Genomic DNA, 21,127 nt, shown 5'->3' with positions numbered 1-21,127 from the left:
TGTAGTATGAAAATTTTATATGACATAACATAGATTTAAAACTAAAACTAAAATTTTTAGGTTATATACATATGGAAAAACATTGAGATTTTTTTTTCAATATTATTTCATTCATTTATATTTTATTCTGAAAATTCGTCAAATTGCACCAGATTAAAAAAGTGTTTTAAGTGTGTATTATTGAAATAGCGTCATACATATAGTGATGTGAAAATAATAATATGTCTATATAAATATAGAATAAAAGTGTGAAATAGATTTACAAAAAGAAATGTTTCACGTCCAAGGGACGTTTGAACAATCGTTAAGATGCGGAGACGATTTGTCACCCGGTGGCACGAAAACCCTGGCAGCACTCGCGAAGATCCACAAGCACTGTACTGGAAAGGCTCATGCTCATGGTTGTGTCGAGTCGAAGCCCAATCCCCTCGTGAAATCTGACTCTGGCAGCAGCGTACAATCTAGGAAATCATTTCGTAATGATTGTTTTATTGAAATCAAAGAAGCGGTCAGAACTGATAGTCCGTTTTCCAAAAATAATGGAAATATAATTAAAAGCTTTAGCAACAGCACAAGCTCATACGATGGCCACAGTGATACTGATTCGGAAAATATGTGTAAATCTCGAATGGAAAATAAATTGGCGGACCCATGTGAGAGACTATTTTCCCAAAACACAAAAGCTTCTTTGATGAAAACAGCTCGCATGAGATATGCTGATGCTGACAGTTCAATATCATCACTACAAGATGAAATAGATGGTGAAAGATGGAAAAATACGTTTGTAAGAACTTCATCAAGAGGTAGTTTTAGAGAGAAAAACACGAGTGCTGTTACAATAGAAGAAGTAAAATTAAACGGTGCTAAAAGTGTCGAAGATTATGAAGCAGATGAAAAGAAAAAGTTGCAAACCCCAAATAAAAGTATAACTTTACGTAAAACCTCTCCTGGGAATATAAACGGGAAAAATTCCACTGTAGGATCGAAGCCTCCATGGAGAGGTGGAAGCAGAAATAACGTATCAAACGAGCCTTTTGTGCGCTCACCATCGCTTCGGGGAAGTATTAGGAAAAGGAAAAATGATGGTGTACCGTGGCAAAGGTTGTATGAGCTTTCATTGTGGCGAAAGTTTGGTGTAAACTTTGCCTCAAATGGTGCTGATAGTGAGCGTGCCCTTCTAAGACCCTGGAGGGAGCTATCATCTCAATCGCAACCACCGGTCGAGGTAAGTTGCTCATTTTCCATTATGTTTTCATTTTATATGCTACATATTTGGTAACATTTGATCTACTGTCTTAGTTCGCACGATTTTGAATATCATTAAACAGGGAGAGCCAGTCACGCTGTCGATACAAAGTTTATAAATTTAATTGTATTTTATTGTTATTGTGCTAAGAGTATGAAGGTATAAGCTTTTGATTGCTCTCAGAGAGGCTGTTTTGAAATAATCCTTGTAATCTTATCTAGCCACCCACTGACAACGTGCCTGTATTTACTTCTGCTATCTGTTGATAATCGGAAGTAACCTTTTCTGTGATTTACCTGAGCAATGCAAAGATTGTAATGTTTACTGTGACCTTAGAACTGTAAATATATAAGTATGTTTGCTTGATCTTAATTCATTTCAGGGGAATGTTTTATTTTTTTTCTATATTAAAATATATTTCTAGATACGCCCATGAGTTCCTGCACACTAGGTAATACTAGGTTCCAGGAGAAGGGGTAGGCAGAGGGAACCTTGTATTAAGACACTCCATTCCCCTTTTTCCACCGAATTCTGGAGGCATTGCGGGTAGGGTGGCGGAACTCAATAAAAGCTTGTTTATAAAATAAAAATCTTTACTTTTAATTATAATTCGTTATCTTTTATTATTACTCTCTTCTTTTTATTGTCAAGCAATCAGGCTAGCAGTAAATACTTTGAAAAAAAGATATATTTTGTATACATAGTTCCCTACTTATTTTAAAATATAAAAAACTAAGTACGAACTAAATTGTTATTTAGAACCTGTTTATTTAAATCTAAATGGCAAGTGCAATTTACCTATATGTTTTCTTATGTTTTAAGTCAAAATAGTATAATAATAAGAAGTAGCAAGAAGAAGAATGTATTGTGATATTGATTTATTTCATAGTGGCGCGCTCTCAAGTGGGGATCGAACCTACAACCGTCGCGTTACAGTCACACCCTTGTTCACTGCGCCATGACGGCCATTTCTTAAAATAAATAAATATTTAAATGTACTGACTGACTGACATTGCCTGCATTACTAAATCGCCAATGTCGTACCGTTTGTTGCAAGGCGGTCTTACATAACCGGTGTTGGAGATACGAATACAAATGAGTTGTAGATGAAACATGCTGCCGATGAGAACACTATGCGTGGGCATCTTGCTTCTCTGTCTTAGCTCCTAGCTGGGATGTTTAGCTGATTATTTATTTATTATTTAAAGGCCAGCGTTCGTTGGTTCGATTCCCGCTTGAGAAAGTTAAATATTCAATGTTTTCATTTTTTTTTGCTCTGGTGTCGAGGTTAATTCTTCTCTCTCTCTCTCGTCAGAATGCCGGTTCGGCACAAATTGGGGAGTAGTGGCATGTAGATTAAAGCGTGAACCACAAAAAAATTACATTTGTTCATCAATTTCATACAAGAGTAATGGAATAATTATATATAGTATGTTCGTCTTGATTCTCTGGTTGTTTGCATATTAAATTAAATTTACAAGTAATATATTTATTAGTTTATATTTCTATATGAAATCGTAAATGGATATAACCAGTAAGGAGTGCTTAAATATAAAACAATAAAATAAATAAATAAATAAATTAATTAATTAATTGATTGAAATATAAGTATTAAAGTCGAAAGTAGGTATATAACTTTCTTCGACTACAATAGAAATAGAATAATCTAATTCGTGTTATAATCAATGACGCCCAAATCTCCTTAAGAGGCGTGCGAGGTAGCTTGTAATTGAATTGCTTAGCGGCATCCGCAAACAATTTGATTTCGTAACGTCTTTGCTATGTTAGTTGTATGTAATTCGTATCCCACACTATCTGAATTGTTTTCAAGATATATTTGCATATTCTCTTATTTTTTTAAGCGGCAGGGTTTTTAGGGCAGAGGAATCACAGTGTTGAGACACTCCGTACCCCATTTTCCGTCGAAGTCTAAGGGCATTTAGTGTTTCGCCGTTTTATACGCAGTTTTAGCGGAATTTAGCGGAAAAAGGAGGAAATTATTTTCTTTGAGAATATTACATATATTTTCAATATTTATACTTATTATAGTTAAAGTAGTTACTAGTCTCATATACAAATATAATATTCAAATATAATTACAAAATACCTTGACCCGAGTTCAAATAGCTCATAAACAGAACTTGCAGTAAAGGCTGTATGTTGGGTATATATTATTCATTTCAATACAAAATTAAGTTTTGAGGTAAATTTGTTAACAAAAGAATTATTCCCTTAACCTATATACATTTTTTAGCGTCACGCTATATCCCGCACACTAGGCAAGGGGCAGAGGGAACCTAATGTTCCCCATTTTGGCCAGATTCTGGAGGCATTGTGATTTGAGTAGCGGAGCTTAACGTCGCGCTTTTCCTCACACTTTGTGCCCTTACGCCACGACTGGCCTCACGTACATACATACATGATAAGATTGAAGATTTAAAGTAGCGTTAAAGGTATTAGTAATCAAGAGGTACGCCCATACAATGAATATTGAAAGTGCAGCTTGCATCCAATGTTTACGACGTTCTGCAACCCAGTTGCCATCTTTTGTAACATTTGACATTAAAACGACGTAGTTTTTCTTTTATTCTAGAATATAATATTTTAGGTGAGGCAAGGCCAGATAAGTAAGGACGGTCGTAGCGCAGTGCCACAAGCGTGTGATTGTAAGACCAACAGGTAGTGGGTTCGATCCCCATTCAAGGAAATTAAATATTTAATATTTTCATTTCTTCGCTCTGGAGAACTCCTTTACACTCGCACCAAGACGGCCTCAAAAATTAAATAATATAAACATTTAAAATCCAAACCTAACTCCATGTCTGACTTATATAGATGTAAGTCAGTCAAGATTTTACAAAAGCCTTGGACATATTGTGTCTCTAATATACCTACAATGTCCATTTGACATTAGAATTCAATCCACCGTAGGTATTTCACAGAACTGCCAGCTATTGTTGACGCGTTTGTTTTAAATATCACGTTTGACTTAGAAGCCTTGAAAAAGATTCTATACTTTATATGTGTACTAGTGGACCCGAACGCGGCTACGCCCGCTTGAACTGTACGAATATTTATTAAATATATTTATTAAATTATTTTCAGTTTTCAATAGAGAGATGCGTTAAGCAAGCTCATTTTGGGTGACGTTTACTAACAACAAACTTTGCAAATCGTTGCTTAGCAACGGTCGCTTAACGACGGTTGTTATTAACATGGCGGAATAAATTGCATGTCAAATTAATAAGTATTTTAATATATTGGTATATGAGTATTTTATAACAATTAAATTAGCGGTTTGGCCCTGATTGCGTAAAAGACAGACAGACAGATAGACAGAGTTACTTTTGAATTTATAATATAGGTATGGATATACGATAGTATATGACGTACTGCTATGGTTCATTTGTATAAATGCATATATAACTAATGTTTTATAATAATGACTCTTCGTTTTTAATGTTTCTTAGAACGATTTATTACTTAAAGCCTTGGGCTTTTAATAAAGTTTTAGCTTCTTATTAATATTTTCTGGTAAAGAGTTGTTAGGTGAGGAAATTAAAGTAGGTACGGTAATTTGTTCAAATATATGCATATTTAGTCTATAATGTTATTTTTTTGTCTCTATAAGAATTTTAAAATATTGTTTCAATATTATAATTATCAAAAGATTTTTCAATATGTCTCCAAGCATATTGTTCTGATAAAAAATTCAATGGTGAGTGGCTGAATCGGAGAGCGAAGAAATTATAATATTATTTTTTTTCCTGTGCCTCGCCTCGACTAGAAATCGAACCCCCAACATATCGATCTTACATTCACATGCGTGTACCTGCGCCACGACTGGCCACAACTGGCCAATAATTAGGTTTATTTCATTATATTCCTTAATCTAAAGATCAATTGATATAATATGAATGTTTGTGATATGAAACTCTTGAACTCTGGTGAGTCATTATATTTCGGAGTACTTCAAGAGGTTTTATTATTGCACTCTCCTTACGTATTTAATATTGTTACAGATATTCTGTTTATTTTGAACTCGAGTGGCTATTGCGATTTCTCAAGTTATAATACGCCAGAAGTTTTCAAAGTTATAACATTATTCGTATATAATCTAATATACCCGTCTAGAGCGTCGCCTGAGATGGTTTGGCCACGTTACGCGCCGGCTTAAGAACTATGTCGGATGCAAGTGCCTTGCTATACCAGTTTCTAGAGTGAGACCTCCCGGACGCCCAAGGAAGCGCTGGTTGGATGTCGTGATGCAGGACATGAGAGCCAATGGTCTAACCACCGAGGACGCAAAAGACCGTGCAAACTGGAGTAGGTTGAGTAGGAAGGCAGACTCTGGCAATAGCCGGGAATCTAATATATCCGTAGATTATATCTATCTTAATCTATAATTAACAGATAGAAAAGTCTATTCTGTACACGAAAGATTTAAAAAATATATTATACTAGCGGACGCGCGCAGCTCCGCTTGCTTATTTAGGGGTGAATTCTAATAAACCATGAAATATATGTTCAATAAAATATTTTTAAGAGCCTAAATTTCAAATTTTATAAAAATCGGTGGCGATTTAAAGATTTTTCCATACAAACTTTCAACCCCTTATTTGCACCCTTAGGGGGAGAATTCTAGAAAACGATGAAACACGTGTTCAATTAAATACTTTTAAAAATTTAAATTTCAAATTTTATAAAAATCGATGCCGATTTAATTTTTTTTCCATACAAACTTTCAACCCTTTTTCACCCCTTTAGGGTTAACATTTTTCAAAATCCCTTCTTAGTGGATGTCCAGATTACAAAAGTAAACATCTGCCCAAATTTCACGTTTCTACGCACAGCGGTTACGGCTGTGCGCGCGTCTTACCTCAGTCAGTGAGGACAAGTCCTTTTATATATATAGATTAATTATTATTATATCGCTTAATATATCTGTAACAGAAGAGGAAAAACATCTCAGCAGAATTTTTCCATCTGTCAATTTTTACGTCAGTTACGCAAAACTGGATAAGAATAAATCTTGGTATTTAAAGTAGCTACTAAAAAAACAATTACACTTTTTGAGGCTGACGTCTGTGGGTTCGATTTCCACTCGAGGAAAAAAATATTCAAATATTTTATTTTCATTTCTTCGCTCGTATGATCAGTAAAAGCGCGGTGTTGAGTTCCGCCAATCAACACGCAATCCCTTAAAAGTTTGGACAATTTATATGATTACATATTCTAGCAATCGTATAATCTAACTTCCATGGAATGACTAAAATAATCGAAAATGATAAAAAATAATGTATTAGGTTTGATCAATGTCACTGCTTTTATCATTATTAAATGTGTTATTAATTATTTATTTATTTATTTATTTATTTATAGAGATGCATTCAATATTACGATTGATTTTATAAATATTCGTCCTTCTATCGTCCTATTATATATTCGTCCTTATTCGACAACATTGTACCAGCAACAGAAGTGGTGTTAAAATGATAGCAAATATTAACCGAATATTTAAATCTTTCTGTCTGAACTTACGCTCAGTACAAAATATGATAATACTAAGAATATTTTTTGGATTTTACTGTAAAATAAATATAAAGAAATCATTTAGTTATTTAGTTAAACTTTATTGTTTCATATGCTGTGCCTTAAATGTATGGAGTTTAATATTAGTTGTGAAAAACTCTCCAATGAATTTTGGGATTGTATTCGTTATAGTTGTTACATTGGAGTTTTTGGCTTACGCAATAACTAGTTTATATTTTGAGGAATGTTTCTTTAACAATTTTTGTTCTGGAATTCAAATTTTGCTTAGATCATTGTCGATGCCACGGAAGCCATTGGAAGCGCCATCGCTATATCTTATATATTTGGAAATTATTTTTAAAATTATTAACTCCGCTATTTTCCTATGGTACGATGTGACCGCCCTTTTGAGGGTACTAACCCTGTGCTGTGGCTTCAAGATGCTATTGACATATTTACAAAGTGCACCTATAATTGTGATGTTTGATCTATTCAGATCTACAATGAAATGTCTAAGGGAATCTTTGGAAGCAAAGCTAGGTGCTCCAGATTTGACAAACGATGTGAAAGACCAAATTATAGTAAAACATTTATTTCTTTACAAACACTTATTGGATAATATGCGCGATAATAACAAGACTGTCAATATATTTGTAAGTAAATGTATGCACAGGTTGTGGGTTGGATTCCCGTTTGAGGAAATTAAATATTGCATATTTTCATATCTTCGCTCTGGTAACGAGGCATAGAGCAGCTTAGGTTCCGCCGTTGCACTCACAATGCTCCAAGAATTCCGTGGAAAATGTGGAACGGAAATGAATTAAATGGCAACGGAGGATCTATTCACTAGGATTCCTAGGTCCTCTCTGCCTACCCTGCTATGTGCGGGATACAGTGTTAAGCTAAAAAATAGCTAGCCGTTTCTACCAGTGCAATAAAATGGCGGTTTTTTAAATCAAATTAAATATAATAATTGCTCGAATTAGAGTATTATATTTCGATTAAGTAAATAAGTTAAATTTAAACATGTTTTTGTTACTTTTAGATGTTTTGTGAAATTGTTTTAAATTGTTTCAAAAATATTGCACTAATTACATGTGCGATCTTAGGCGCCAGTACTTTAGTAAGTCTTAACAATTTATTATCAAAGTGCTTATTACTTTTGATATTTTACATTTATTGCTATTTTTATTATTTTCTTTATTTCTTTTATTTTTTTTTATTTTCATAAACGTTTCAACAACAATTTTGAACTTTTGCAGACGGGTTTGTTGCAAATTTCAAACATTTTAGACGCCGTCGTGAGATCTGTCCCTACATGTATGTCCGCTGCTTTAGCTGAAATGGCTTTAATTGAATATGAGAAGATGAGAGTGATCTTAGGAAAGCAACTTATGTTATGCAAAAATGGTATTTTTTTTGTATTAACTTTTTTATTAAGTAAATTAAAAAAAAAATCACGGTGTATTCCCCACTCAGCTGGGAACCTAGTGTTTAGACATTATGTTTCCCACTTTCCGCCGAATTCTGAAGGCATTGTGTGTCTTGAGTGGCGGAATTCACCGGGCTTTTGCCTTTGTGCCAGACCGAAGAAATAGTAATAAATAATAATTCATTCCTTCGAATGGGGATCGATCCCACAACCGTCGCGTTTTAGTCACCCCTTTGTGCCCCTGGGCCAGTACATCAATGGGCTATAAATAATCAAAAATGAAATATATTTTTCTTAAATTATTACAGATTTAAATTTACGCCTTGTAATATACGATGCTTTGGACTATATGGAAACTAGACCACCAATTTTATCAGCTTTGCGAGTTTTCCCAATCGACATGAGTCTCGTTGTCGGGTTCATTGAAGTGTGTGTCACTTACGTTATTATCTTATTGCAAACTGTGAATTGAATGAAAATATTTAGCAACGTATAGAATGGCGCAAGTTTTTATCCGTTGCTAGGTTCAATTTTTTTTTATTCTTAAGTGGCTTATTAATATTTTTAAAAGTATATTTAAAAATATTAATAACACACATAGTATATTTAAAAATATTAATAACATAACTACAACAGTAATAAAAGGCCCTCGTGGGGTGGTGTGGGCCGATTTTCTTCGCTTCTCTTGCCTTTAAGTGTAATGTATTAACCGATGTAATTAATATATTTATCAAATCTTTTATTAGCAGAATCGAATTTTATATCTTATTTCTATCTTGTATTATAGATTGACCTAGATATTAGATTATATACGGATAGTGTTATAACTTTGAAATCTTCTGGCCTGTTATTTCTGTAACAATATTAAATTCGTAAAAACAGTGCAATATTACAACTTTTTGAACTTCTCCGAAATATAATGACTCACAGAGTTCGGAAGTGGTAAACGAAGGATCGGAATGAGAAATGGTCTCAACAATAGGTTCACAGGTTCCCTTTGCCCACCCTATTATGTGCGGGATACAGCATAAAGCTAAAAAAAATATGTAATTAAATATTCTAGTAATGATATGATCTAACTTTCATGTAATGACAAAAATTATGGAAAATGATAAAGAATTTCAAATATAATGTATTAGATTTGATTAATATCATTGCTTTTACAATTATTAAATGTATTATTAGTTATTCCTAACATACATTCAATGTTACAATTTATTTTAGAAACATTCGTCCTTCCAGAGCTTCTAACAGTAGTACCATTAAAATGAAGGCATTTATTAACCAAATTCTTAAATCTTTTTCCCTCAACTTACGCACACTACGGTATATGATGATATTAAGAATAGTTTTTGGATTTTACTCTAAAATAAATAAAAAGAAATCCTTCTCATATCTACTTAAGCTTTATTGTTTGATATGTTGTGCCTTAAATGTATGGACTGCAGTCGTGATTGTGAAACACTATAAATTGCATTTCGGAACTATATTAGTTTTAGTCCTCGAGGTGGAAATTTTGGTTTATGCAATAACTGATTTATATTTTGAACAATGCTACTTTAATAATTTTTGTTCTGGAATTCAAGTAATATTTAGATTATTGTCGATGTCGCGACGACCGTTAGAAGCGCGATCGCTGTACTTTATATATTTGAAAATTGTTTTCAAAATTATTAACACCGCATTTTTCGTATGGTACGATACGTACGTGGTTTGGAAGATAATGTGCTTCTTGTCTGGTGTCAAGATCATATTTAGTTACGTGCAAAGCGCACCTATAACGATGATGTTTGATCTATTTAATTCTACAATGAAATGTATAAGGAAATCCTTAGAAGCGAAACCGGCAGGGTTTAACAAACGATATAAGAGTTCAAATTATAACAAAACATATAATTCTTTACAAACACTTATCGGACAATATGCGACACAATAACAAGATTGTCAATATATTTGTAAGTATATATATATGTACTAGCAACCCCCACGCGGTTTCACCCGCGTGAACTATGTTATTATTAATTTTTGTCTCCATGATTACGTCCTAGTGACGTCTATGCAAACTTTGAGACTCCTAGCATTTGTAGTAACGAAGTTTCATACAAACTATCGACCCCAAAAACAACCCCTTAGAAGTCGAATATTGCAAATTCCCATCTTAGCGAGCACCTACGTCCTATAAGTAACTCCTATGCAAAATTTTAGATTCCTAGCACATGTAGTTTCAGAGATTTCGTGATGAGTAAGTGACCTTTCGATTTTATATATATAGATATACAATAAGCATACGCTTAGTCTAAGCCATAAATTTTGTTACAAAGAAAAATAACAATGTTTTTTTGTACGTAACATTTATTACTATAACAGTATGTTAGTTTAATACATTAATATAAAACTAGTAAAAATATATAAAACTTGTTGCTAATGATCCCCATTACCTCCAACACAGTCCTTTAAACATTGAGGCCAGTTAGGCTAGCAGCGCGCATTTTTTTCTATGGAAAAATTCTTTACTGCCAATCGTATAGATTGTTTAAGGGACTCCAAATTATCATGGGGCTTAGAGCAAGTCTTACTCTCTAGAACAGACATTAAATCATAATCTATTGGATTAAGATCAGGACTAGATGACGGCTAGTCTTCAGCTACCGAATTCCGGAATGTTAGTTTCTAACTAAGATTGGGTGAATCGAGATTTATGACCTGGTGCCGATTCTTGCTGAAAGGACCATCTTATTAAAGGTCTTTACTACTTTCTCAAGAACTGACCATTAGAATCAGTATCAGTTAAGAAATGACCATTGCGTCTCTTATGAAATTTCAAGTTCTAAGCCATCTTTTAAAATACGAGACTTTTTCCTAGGTGGATCATGGATATTCATATCCCGCTTGCTTTTGGATAAGATTTCTTCGATTTTTTCTCTTACTGCTTTTATCACTTTTTTCGTGGACGGACTATCACCAGCAGAAGAGGTTTCATTGCACTTATCAATGGCCCAGTACACAAACCTGAAACTCCCAACCGTATGGGCGATTTGAGGATTTTAAAAAAATAGTATTTGGCTCTAGAATTACTATTTAAAATGCAATCACAGCGATTCGGTTCTCTTCATAATCTTACTCGATTTTAATATCACAAAATATTTTACAGTATATTGGCGCGAAAATGAGAAAACCCAATAAAAAATCGTGTAAAAATGACAGATTACAAATTCAAAAGTATTATTTATTTATTTTTAATAGTAACTTTAACTGTGTCTTTATGACCATTAGTAAAAATACAAATTAAAAAGTATTATACAAATACATTTACAAAATAATATTTTCACAAAATTTAAGTAAATAAATATAGTAAATGTTAAAAAAAAAACATATTTAATTTAGTAAATATATTAAATTTAAATATGTTTTTGTTACTTTTAGATGTTCTTTGAGATTGTTTTAAATTGTTTAAAAATTATTGGATTTATTACACGTGGAATCTTAGACAATGATACTTTGGTAAGTTAATTTTTTTTTTACCAATTGTTGATTAGTTATAATATTTTATATTTATTTTAATATTTTTTCATTTTCTTGAATATTAAATAAACAAGAATTTTCAACTCTTTTAGACGGATTTGCTACAAATTTCAACTATTATAGACGTCGTGTTGAGATCCTTTCCTATAATTATGTCCGCTGCTTTAGCTGAAATGGCTTTTATTGAATTTGAGAAGATCAGAGTGATCTTAGGAAAGGAACTTATGTTATGTAAAAATGGTATTTTTTTTTTAATTAACATATCTTCTTATTTAAACCTAAATAAAATGAATGTATATATTCTCGTTCCCCGTTCCGTAGGCAATATTAAATAATTAATGATAATAATAAATAATAAAAAAATTGAGGTTAGTCGTGGTGCAGAGGCACTAGTGTGTACTGTACTCTCCGCCACTCAACACGCAATGTCTCCAGAATTGGACGGAAACTGGGGAGCAGAGAGTCTTGGCTCTACTTGCCTGCTCCAAAAATTAAACAAAAAAATCTTTAATTCATTACAGATTTAAATTTACGCCTCGTGATATACGACGCTTTGGACTATTTGGAAAATAGACCACCAATTTTCACAGCTTTGCGAGTCTTCCCCATCAGCATGAATTTCATTGTCGGTTTTGTTGAAGTGTGTGTTACATACGTCATTGTTTTATTGCAAAGTGTAAATTAAATTAAAATTATATCAGGAACGGATAAAATGCGACGAGTTTGGTTATTCTTTTGTTCTAAAGTGTGTGATTGCCACTTTAAAAATATATTAAAATTAATTAAAAAAACAGTAGAGGTATCATCACCAATAAAAATCTAAAAACTATGTATTAAGCTACACGTAAAATGTAAATAAGTCTATTTGCTCTAGCATTGTAAATCTATGTTGCTTTTTTAATACGCTTTTTAACCCCCTACCCAAAGAGTGTTATAGGTTCGTTGTGTCTGTCTGTGGCACCGTAGCTCGTAAATTAATTAACTATTTTGACTGCAGTTTTTCAATAGAAATTCTTGATTAGTCGTTTAAGATTTAAAATTATTAGGTAATTTAGTAACTAATATACCTATAGTATTAGGTCGAGATGTACTAAAATATGTAATACAATCTAAAAATATGAATTTTTAATCACTTATAATAATTGTATACTAATTTATCTTGGCGATTCCATGTAAGTTATGTGACAGTACATTATTATAGCATCAACGAGCTGATGTGATAATGGAGCCAGGACCTGAATATTGAAACTCTTCAGAGATTACTAGTAAACTATTCGAATTCAGGCTCATATTATTTATAGCTCCGAGTACATTTAACAGCACTTATTAAATCAGTTGGTGTAGAAAAGCGTGCTTTTTTGGACTACGAGTATATATTTTATTTATAATATCCTTTTTAGATATATTATTAGTTTTAATGTTTATTCATACATTGCTAATAAAAATAATAATGTCTATTGAATAATTATTCATGACCATATAAGGACATGTAGGTAGGCACTTGTACGTGGAGGATGCATTTATGGCATATTTAAAGTGCAGCATGGTTTATTGAGTTTCCTAATAAATAAAAACGTATCTTATTATAAAGTCGTTTCACGAAATACATTTCCTGCTTTCTTTATTTTGAGTCATCGGATGCGTTCCTCTAGAGTGCATCGTTTATTATCATATGATAATAAAACATGAGGCCGTTCGCGGCGCAGCGGCACGAGGATGTGCACTGTAAGGCGAAGATTATGGGTTCGATCCCTACTCGAGGAAGTGAAATATTTATTTACGTTTATATTTCCATTTCTTCGCTCTGTCGTCGAGGCGAAGCGCGGTGTTGAGTGCTGCCCCTTATAACACGCAATGCCTTCCACTTCCACAATCTTACCACTAGGTTCCCTCTGCCTATCCTGCTGTTTGCGGGATACAGCGTGAAGCTGTATAATAATAAATTATTGAATAATTATAAATACTTTAGCTACTAATAATCTGGGTGTATATAACGTTTCCATAAAAATAGTGAGGCCTTAGGTGGCGCAGGGACAAGGTGATAAGGCAAACTGCGGCGTTGAATTCCGCCACTCAACACGCAAAGCTTCACTTATAGAGATGGGCGTTATCGTTTTTTTCGTATCGATATCAAAAACGGTTTTCAGATATCGTTTTTTTTTTCGAATTGTCAATAAACGCAAAATCATAATTATAACATTATAATATCATAATAAATATATGTAATTAGTATTACATATAAATAAAAACTATAATCAAATGTAAAAAAACAATATTTAGTAATTAAATTGAAATAATGTTAAAATACAAAATCATATCCAAATTTCAACTTTTTTCATTTATTTAGAAGTTCAATTTCATAACGACGAAATAATAACTTATATGTAAGAAAACTGCCGAAACATGAATGTGTTACTTAGTTAGCTATCGGGTATTCGCTTCATTTCTTTTACACCCATGAAGAATATACCGATAGAAAGAGAGGTAACGAATATCAGTTTATCAGATATTCGCCTTATCTTATTTACGCCCGTCCGGAATAAGTTACTTAGAAAGAGAGGAAGTTAGTTTTAATATAAAACCGTTTGACGTTTCAAAAGTTTTGCGTTATTACGGTTTTGTTCAGATCACAGCTATGTTGAGTTTTAAGTTTTGGTAAAAACGGTTTTCTAAAAACATATATCGATACGTTATGTTTTCCTTAACATATCGGTCTTAAGTTACGTTTTGATATATCGAACTCATCCCTATTCACCTATACTATTTAGTGCGCGCTTTGCCTCGTTACCAGGACGAATGGGAATCGAACCTATAACCTGTAACATATGACCTCAATTTATCAATTATTTTTAACAAATATTCCATACAAAAGTAATTGTGCTAAAGTACTCATAATATTTCTTATAATTGTTATGGAATCAGAGAAGTGCAATATTACCTAATTTCCTTCTTTGTAATTCAAGTAATTTAAAACATCACTAGATGGGCGATATATGTGAATATATTTGAATCTAAAAATGGCTATGCTATGGTTTATGGAGTTGGAATGCCAGCACGTCTCGGCTTCCTGTATTTCTAATATGTATTCTGTAGGCGCTTGCGCCTTTGCTAGGATTATCTTTATATTATTAATAGTTGCTAGCTTAGTTTGGTTTCAGTTTATATATTTTTTTAAAAATAATTTAGCGTATATAAATCACCTTATTTAAAAAAAGGTTAATTACTTTAGGTCGTCGTGGAGTAGCACAAGCAGTAAGGGACGGTTGTACGTTCGATGAAATATTTAATATGTTCATTGCGGCGCAGCGTTAAGTTCCGACACTCAACGTTTCCGGGCTTTAATATATTTCTTTTTGTATTAAGACAATATAATTTTATTAGTACATCAGTATATGAACAGAAACTAAAAACATCGTTGAAGCATCTCTTAAGTTAACTTATATTTTATTTTAGGTGCCAGATGCAAGACATACAGTCGAGAACAAAATTCAATTAAGCTGATCTATTCATCTTTACGAGCCAGCTTCTTTTATGTCAAACACATAATGTTTGTGCGTCATTAAGTAGGCATAATCCTATTTAATGACGCACGATCATTATATTATTATCGTTATAGCGAAAGTAGGGAGGCAGAGGGAACCTCCAGGAGGGATATTCCATTCCCATCAATACACTTCCGTTCCTCACTTTCCTCTGAATTCCAAAGAATTTTGTGTTGAGTGGTTGAATTCAACGCCACTCTTAGAAAGTATTAAATATTTCAGTTCCTCGAGTGAGCATCGAACCCACAATTTGTATCGCTTACATCAATCGATTTATAATAAATAAAATCTGCCATAACTATGCGTTCAGTTACGCAGTCCCTAAGGACTCAGGTTTCACCTGAATACCATTCTACTTGGTGTTTTTGTTGCGTTTGAAATTTTTAGAGAAATTAAAAGATTATAACGAAATTAAATATATGTAAATTAGACAAATCAACCGATTTTTATTTTAATATTACATATATTATGTAGAAAACCAGATAGGTTGTGGGTTCGATTGACATTGACGACACGGAGGAATGAATTACTTATTAATATTTATATTTCTCCACTTTTTAATGCATCAAAATTCGGCGGAAATTGGGAAACGGAGTGTCCTAACACTCGGTCTACCTAAATACTGGGTGTGTGAAGCAGAAAAAATATCAAGAAAAAATCTCATATCAAGAAAACCACAGATCTCGTGCTCATTTTGTACAAAACTGCATCGTTGAAAGCGGCATGACCTTGTAAGAGAAAATGGAATACGATTTATCACTTGTTCTATCTATTGTAATTAAGCTGTGACTGAATTCCACTTGACGTAATGAGTTCCTTAAGAAGTGAACAAGTTTCCATTTTTACACGGTGACCGTAAATCAAGATATCTCGTTTGAACGGCCTTGTCGTGTATGGAGAAATTTTATACCTTAGTTGTACTGGGAGTTGTTCTGGGACTAATGGTGTTTTGTCTATGGATTTCTAGTTATCAGTTAGGTACCTCCATCAAACTCCTCGTATGGTTACTGAAACTTGTAGATAGTTTATTGTGTTTGTAGAAATTGTTTTGGACTAAAAATATATCTTTTACCAGGTGTATCTTTTTTTAAAAAGTAGGGTATATTTAAAAAAGACTCTTGCTTCAGCTTTTGTGAATGTTAAAGTCCAGGAATTGATATTTGTTGATTCTTAATGGAGGAAATGGAACATTTCATATTTTCACTTCCTCGCCCTGAAAACGAAGAAAAAGCGCCACGATGAGTTTCATCACTCAGCACGTAATGGCTCCAAAATTCGGCGGAAAGTGGAGAACAGAAGTGTCTTAATTGGAACGGAGTGTCTTAACTCTAAGTTGCCAGGTTTCCTATGCCTACTCTGCTATGTGCGGGATACAGTGTGTAGTTAAAAAAAGGTTATTAGAAAGGCAATACAATATACATAGTTTTCATTTAAATAGTATATCAAAAGTGCAACAAGATATAAAAAAAAAGCTTGAAAAAAGATAACAATAGAATTACGTAAAATATATGAAGCATAAAATTTTCACATTCTGGTGCTAATACCTTGTATGTTCACTTTTCACCTTTGTCCACATTACAGCATTAAAATAAATATTTATTTTGAAATTTTAAGTATGCAATTGGGCAATAATCCACAGCTGATATAATTAACATACTAATATGAAATATTTGATACTATCATTTCTCCTCGACGTAACTGACGTTTGCCTTTCAAAGGTCACTTGGTGAGTTCTCAATTGTAACCGCTTTGACGGCGCGCTCGTTTGATGTGTTGATTGGTTATAAAATTGTTGTAACTGTTTTATTTGTATTATTAATTGTTATTGTTGTTTCTATCTAATAAGGGTAGGAATTGCGTTCCTTTTCTTTTGAAAGAACCATATTTTTGCATATTCTCCTGTATTTTACTAAAGTTCCATGAACAAAATATAACAATGCTATAATAGTTTAATTAGTTACGCTACGCTTTAATTAGTTACGCAATTCAACCAAGAACATATTTTTGCATATTCCTAATTTTCTGAGGTGTTTGTAAGTTCTAAGCTTTGTGAAGTTTTCTTATATATTTAATCCGTCACACTCTATGCCCCGCATAGCACGGCTGGCAGTGGGAACCTTGGAACCTAATATTAGGACACTCCGTTCCCCACCTTCCGCCGAATTTTCAAAGTATTGCTTTTCAACTTGTTGTTTCGTGGCGAAACTCAACGCCGCGCTTTTCCTTGTTACCAGAGCGATGTAAAAATAGTACTAAATAAACCATTTCGCCAAACAGCCTCAATAGTTTCTACTATTTGCAAATAGAAATAATAACTAAAGCTAATAAAATTATCGAATAATATGAAATTTTAGTTACCTTCATTGCTTTGAATTTCCTTAAGTGTTTTGTTAACCTAAATTATCTAAGCTTGTTTCTGTGTCCAGATTTCTGATATGCGCAAGCAAGAACAGCAATTCATTTAGTAATTTACTATTCGTGTCAACACGTTGACTTGGCGTTTTGTATCTATCTATTGTGGAAATGTTAAATTGGGCCACAACTTGACAATCTTAGAATAAATGTGCCTTGCTTACTTTATTTATATAAAAGCTGAAATAACAAAGATTTATGCAATCTTGCCTTGGAAATGTCTTATTTACTGTGTCATAAATAATGGTGTTTTTAATGAAACTGTTTTGTTTGAGAACTGAATGATTCTGTGGACGTCGTGGTACAGCAGCACAAGTTTAGGATAGTACGACTAAAACGCGGCAGTCGTGAGTTTGATTTACTCTCGGGGCAAGAGATATTTAATATTTTTATTTACTTGTTACCTATAGAGGCAAAGTGCTACGTGGAGTTTTGCCCCTCAACACACAATAACATGAGAATTCGGCGGAAAGTGGGAAACGAAAGTGTCTTAGTGGGCACAGAGCGTTTTAACATTAGGTTCCAAGGTTCCCTCTGCCTATCGTGCTATGTGGGGCATAGAGAGTGACGGATTAAGTATATTAAAAAACTTCACAAAGTTCAGAACTTACAAACACATCAGAAAATTAGGAATATGCAAAAATATGTTCTTTTTCTTTATAATTCTTAATACTTTTTAATCTTTTGCAGATTATCGTATGAAATTGATTTATTTATAAGCCTTATACAATAAAAACCAGCGGTTTTTTCTGTTTTACTAATACTACGAAATTCCTAGTGGGTAAGCCTTATGAGTTTATTATGTAAATTTTGATTGAATATGACATCGCGATCATTACGAAGGTTACAAGGTTATATAAACCGTTGTATTCAGCACAGTTATTTTAAACTCAATTATTTTTAAATATTTAATATTCTTTATTTTCTAAGGCATTTTTTCCCTAATTAAAGCTGCTTTTTGTGTCTTAATATATAAACACTTTAGTTTAAAAAGTGTCCCAACTCTCCATCGAATTTTAGAGGCATTGAGTGGAGGAATTCAATGCCGTTGCTTGCCTCGTTGCTAGGGGCACGAAAATGAAAATATTTCATTTCGTCAATTGGGAATCAAACCCACAACCTGTCGCGTTTAGAGTTGCACGCTTTTTCACTTATAATGTTTCAAACACGAAGATATAACAATGTGGAATTAGTACGTAAAGTAGGTTACTAATGACCGTTGGTCTAAGGCACCTTCTAAGTGTAGTTAAACGAAGTAAATAATTTTGCCCTAATATATCTAATGGATTTCGAGTTGACAGTGGCAACGCTAACTTCGGCTCCGTACTAATAGTGATCTTAAAATATAAATAATCGAATCTACTTAGTGGAAGAGACAAGTTTGGACACTTAAACTAGTGATTTTCATCATACATTGTGGACAACGTCTAACTTTTGGTGAATACTGTGCAATTGAGTGAAAATGACGCGCTTGTGAACCAACCGTATTGCGTGTTTAAACATAAATATCTCTCATATTGTATGTATTTGAAGTGAAAGACTAAACCCAAATAATAAATTGCAAGCTTTTAAATCCCGTCAATACCTTTTAAAATAAAGCGAGATAAATAACCCTACTTTTCCAATAAATAACAAGTGACTTGCAATAATAATCTAGACTGCTTCACAAAGACAGTAGCGACATCTGTGGAAAGTCGTACTAATCGGATCCATCTTCGATCTACGCCAAGTAAATGTGTTCTGTGATCTACGCAGTAAATAGGAACAGGAACTCTAGAGGGCGTTAGCAGTTACACAAAAGTAATTTCATTCAACATAAAAGGAAATAGAAATTGTAAGTTATGGAGGAAATTATGCACGAGCTACGAAAAATTCGAAAAGATTTAGATGAACAGAAAACCGCAATAAAAACAAATGGAGAAAAAGTGACTGAAAAAGTTACGGAAAATATAAACTGCATATTGGAAGATAAGTTTAAACTATTTAACGAAAAATACGAGCATCTAAGGGAACAATGTGAAAATCAAGAAAAAAGGCTTTATTTTCTAGAAAAACAGGCAAGAAAAAACAATATTGTTTTTTTCGGTATAAAAGAAACGGAAACATCATATTATAACCTAGAAAGTCTTATAGTGAACTTTATCAAAGAACATTTCTCTCAAGAATTGGATTGCAGGGATATTCAAGAACTTAGAAGAATAGGCAAGAAAGGGGCAAGACCTCGTCCAATTATTGTCACTTTTTGTACACTCCGCATAAAAATTGATTTGTTTAAAAATAGAAATGCATTAAAAAATACCGACTATTACATTACGGAAGATTTCCCACAAAATATTTTAGAGAAGAGGAAAGAGCTACAAGAACAAGCAAGAATTGAAAGGGAAAAGGGAAACCTTGTAAAAATAAAATACGACAAGCTTGTCATAAGTGAAAAAAACAAAACAGCTGGCAGTAACAAAAGAATGCTTTCAACTTCGCCTGAAGACAAAACCACAAAAGGAGCTGAAACAAAAACAAATACACAGGCTAATAAGAAAAATAAATCACAAACACAAATAAGAAGGACTTCAAGCCTGTCGGAGGGTATTATAAAACCGGGGATGCTAAATTACCTGATTAGCAAGAACACAAATAACCCATCAGACTTGCAGCAAAATAATAACGTTAATATTTAGCAGTTACCGCCTCCCTCCCGATATGTCAACACAAAACAACCACTATCAGAACACAACACTCATCTTCCAAGCCGGCTGGTCACCGTGGAAGAGCATGACCGAAACCCTCCAAAAAATAAACTGACACCCATAAAGAAGGAAAAAAATGTAAAAACTAAATTAATATATTTAGCAACATATAATGTTAGATCTTTATTATCTTATGAACGATTACTGGAATTAGACGAAGCAGTGAAAGAAATAAAATACGATGTAATAGGACTATCTGAAACAAGGCGAGTAGGTACCAATATAGAAGAATACGAAAATTTTATATTATGCCACGTGGGCCACACACCAGGCCAATACGGAGTAGGTTTTATAATAAACAAATCACATAAAAACAATATAGAGAGCTTTATAGGTATAACAGAACGAGTCGCAGTACTCAATATGAACATTCAAGGATACCTTTTCTCTATTATACAAGCATACGCACCTACAAGCAATGCAAGTAGTTATGAAATAGACGATTTCTATAAAACAATCGACAATGTTTTAGACACCACACATAAAAATATTGTTTTAATGGGAGACTTCAATGCGAAGATTGGGTTCCCTAGACCAGAAGAACATCTAATTACAAAACAATTCGGATACGGAATTAGAAATAATAGAGGGCAACAATTAATGAACTTTGCATTAGAGCATAAACTGACTATAATAAATACATGTTTTAAAAAAAAGCCAAGCAAAAGGTGGACGTGGAAATCTCCATGCGGAAAGC

At 33.1% G+C, this 21,127-nt stretch overlaps 1 protein-coding gene across 3 annotated transcripts in view; it reads left to right on the top strand.

The window, feature by feature from the left end:
* Positions 1 to 21,127, top strand: part of Mhcl (Myosin heavy chain-like) — a 192,967-nt gene that overhangs the window by 56,478 nt on the left and 115,362 nt on the right. The window contains exon 1 of one of the 3 annotated variants that reach the window (XM_085199143.1): positions 196 to 1,225. The exons of the other annotated variants lie outside the window; for them this stretch is intronic. Coding sequence (XP_085055269.1) covers positions 272 to 1,225 — 954 coding nt within the window. The 5' untranslated portion in view covers positions 196 to 271. Of the gene's footprint in view, positions 1 to 195; positions 1,226 to 21,127 lie in introns of those variants that run through there. 3 annotated transcript variants of the gene reach the window in all.

Source organism: Heliconius melpomene, chromosome 2, assembly GCF_056956725.1.
Source record: "Heliconius melpomene rosina isolate 202511_hmr_F chromosome 2, ASM5695672v1, whole genome shotgun sequence".
Classification (NCBI taxonomy): Eukaryota; Metazoa; Arthropoda; class Insecta; order Lepidoptera; family Nymphalidae; genus Heliconius; species Heliconius melpomene.
This window is presented reverse-complemented; position numbering and strand designations above follow the sequence as displayed.